The sequence below is a fragment of the Bombus bifarius genome, unplaced genomic scaffold (assembly GCF_011952205.1).
Source record: "Bombus bifarius isolate JDL3187 unplaced genomic scaffold, Bbif_JDL3187 scf7180000007990, whole genome shotgun sequence".
Taxonomy (NCBI): domain Eukaryota; kingdom Metazoa; phylum Arthropoda; class Insecta; order Hymenoptera; family Apidae; genus Bombus; species Bombus bifarius.
In genome coordinates, this window is record NW_022884371.1 from 1,162,757 (window position 1) to 1,164,658 (window position 1,902).

At 41.4% G+C, this 1,902-nt stretch overlaps 1 protein-coding gene across 1 annotated transcript; it reads left to right on the plus strand.

Annotated features, from left to right (window-relative positions):
• Positions 1 to 1,494: 1,494 nt before the first annotated feature.
• Positions 1,495 to 1,902, plus strand: LOC117205402. Its single transcript, XM_033443756.1, has one exon. It carries the CDS (start codon positions 1,518 to 1,520, stop codon positions 1,833 to 1,835), a length of 318 nt encoding a protein of 105 aa, XP_033299647.1. The 5' UTR covers positions 1,495 to 1,517; the 3' UTR covers positions 1,836 to 1,902.

The window sequence follows — 1,902 nt, forward strand, 5'->3', positions numbered from 1 at the left end:
AATATCTCATACGGAAAAATAGACAAGTTTCGTGGTCGAATGTGCAACAAATCGAAGAATTACAATACTCGCGGGGAAGTGCTAAAAATCGCCGCCAAAGATTATCTTGTGAACGTCCTAATTTCGTTCATGTGCAACGTTTACGAAATTGTGTACTTGGCAACTAAGTGATTGCGGATTTTGCCATTGGATGGTATTGACAAAATCCGCAATCACTTAGTTGCCAACCCAATAGATACAATTTTCGATATAATTTCGATATAATTTGATATTACGCGAAAACGTGGAAGGAACCTGTTAGGTGTAGGTTAAATATCGAATATAAAAATTTTCTAGAGGCTAAAGCTATAGCTGTCGAGACGAATTATATCTCGATATTCTTCGGTATTTTGCTACTTCGACGTATATGTTCGATGTTATCTTTAAAGTAGGAAAAAGTGGTAGGAAAGTTGACGTTTAATCTCGTAGAAATTAGACAAGTTACTCAGACAGAAGGAACGTGTTATTTGGCCAACTTTACGGTAAACAGATGAAACAAATTATTCTTCGTTTGCCGAGAACCACTTCACCGTGTACGTGAAAAATTGGTCGTTCGCCCGACGACGAGACAATGTCGTGGAATTAAAAATTCCTTTTCGCTGGTGCAGAAAATTGAAAAGTATTAAACGCTCGGGAAGAATACATGCGGTGTTGTAACATTTCGTAAACGTTGGACATGAACGAAATCAGGACGTTCACCAGACAATCTTTGGCGCCGATTTTTAAGACTCCCTCGCGGGTATCGTAATTCTTCGATTTCGTTGTTGCACATTCGACCACGAAACTTGTCTATTTTTTCATATAAAACGGAAAGAGCAAGGTACATCCAGCGGAAAAGCTCACAGCGAACCTCTACTAGACATTTCTGAGAAATGAAATTTCTTAACCTTAGTCGAGTGAAACGCTCGAAATTAATACACTTTTTCAATGCGTCTATTTAAACTACTTGTACTTGGCCGCGCCGCTTCGTTCCAGCAAAAAGTCAAATATAATTTACAAGCAATAACAGCCGGCCAGTGTCATATACTTTTTCCTCGATTCTCATTTCCGGGATACATCAGCCTTGAACGATAAAACAGTGGAAAATTTCTTGCGTGCATATATTTATTTTAACTGCCTGCAATATTTTCTATCCGTCTATTAACGCGTCTTTCTCGGCTCTGCTCTCCAGCCTCTGCGATCGTGTAAGGTGTTGAAAATTTCGAATTTCATTTTACACCTGCCATATAGCTTTACAGCTAATTAGCCTACGATTTTATTCTCTGCCACGATATTTCCTTGTCGCTCGAACGAGACACAACCAACTTTAGCAAAAGTAAGATACTATTTTTTTGCGAAGCAGCAGCATCTTCCAAAAAAAAAAAAAAAAAAAGAAAAAGGAGGGGTAGAGGAGGCGATAGAAATAGGAATGTTAATAAAATGCTAAAACATTGATCGTTCTGTTGAAAGGCGTTTATCACGAACACGAACGAGAAAATATGGGAACCGTTTCGATCGATCTTCGATCACTGGACACAAGTGAAAGGCGAGGCCAGCTGGGTGGAAGTTCTCATGCCGCGGGATCCTCGAACGAGGGTCCTGAGCCGGATGACTCGGACGCCGCCAGCAACGAAGCTCGTCTACGGGGTGTGCTGCAACCGACCTCGACCGAGGATCAGGCGGGAAATGTTCGACGACTTCCGGCGGAGGACGCTGAACCTCGCGGTCAAATACTGAAACTCGCTTATCCAAAAGGCAAACGAAACAGCGGGAAGAAAGCAACTCGGTGCAAACGCAGGGTCACGTTCGCCGTATAAGTTCCATTCCGACGCTACTTTCACAAATGTGAGAAATAAAGCGAAATAAAATTGATCGTATTTTGAA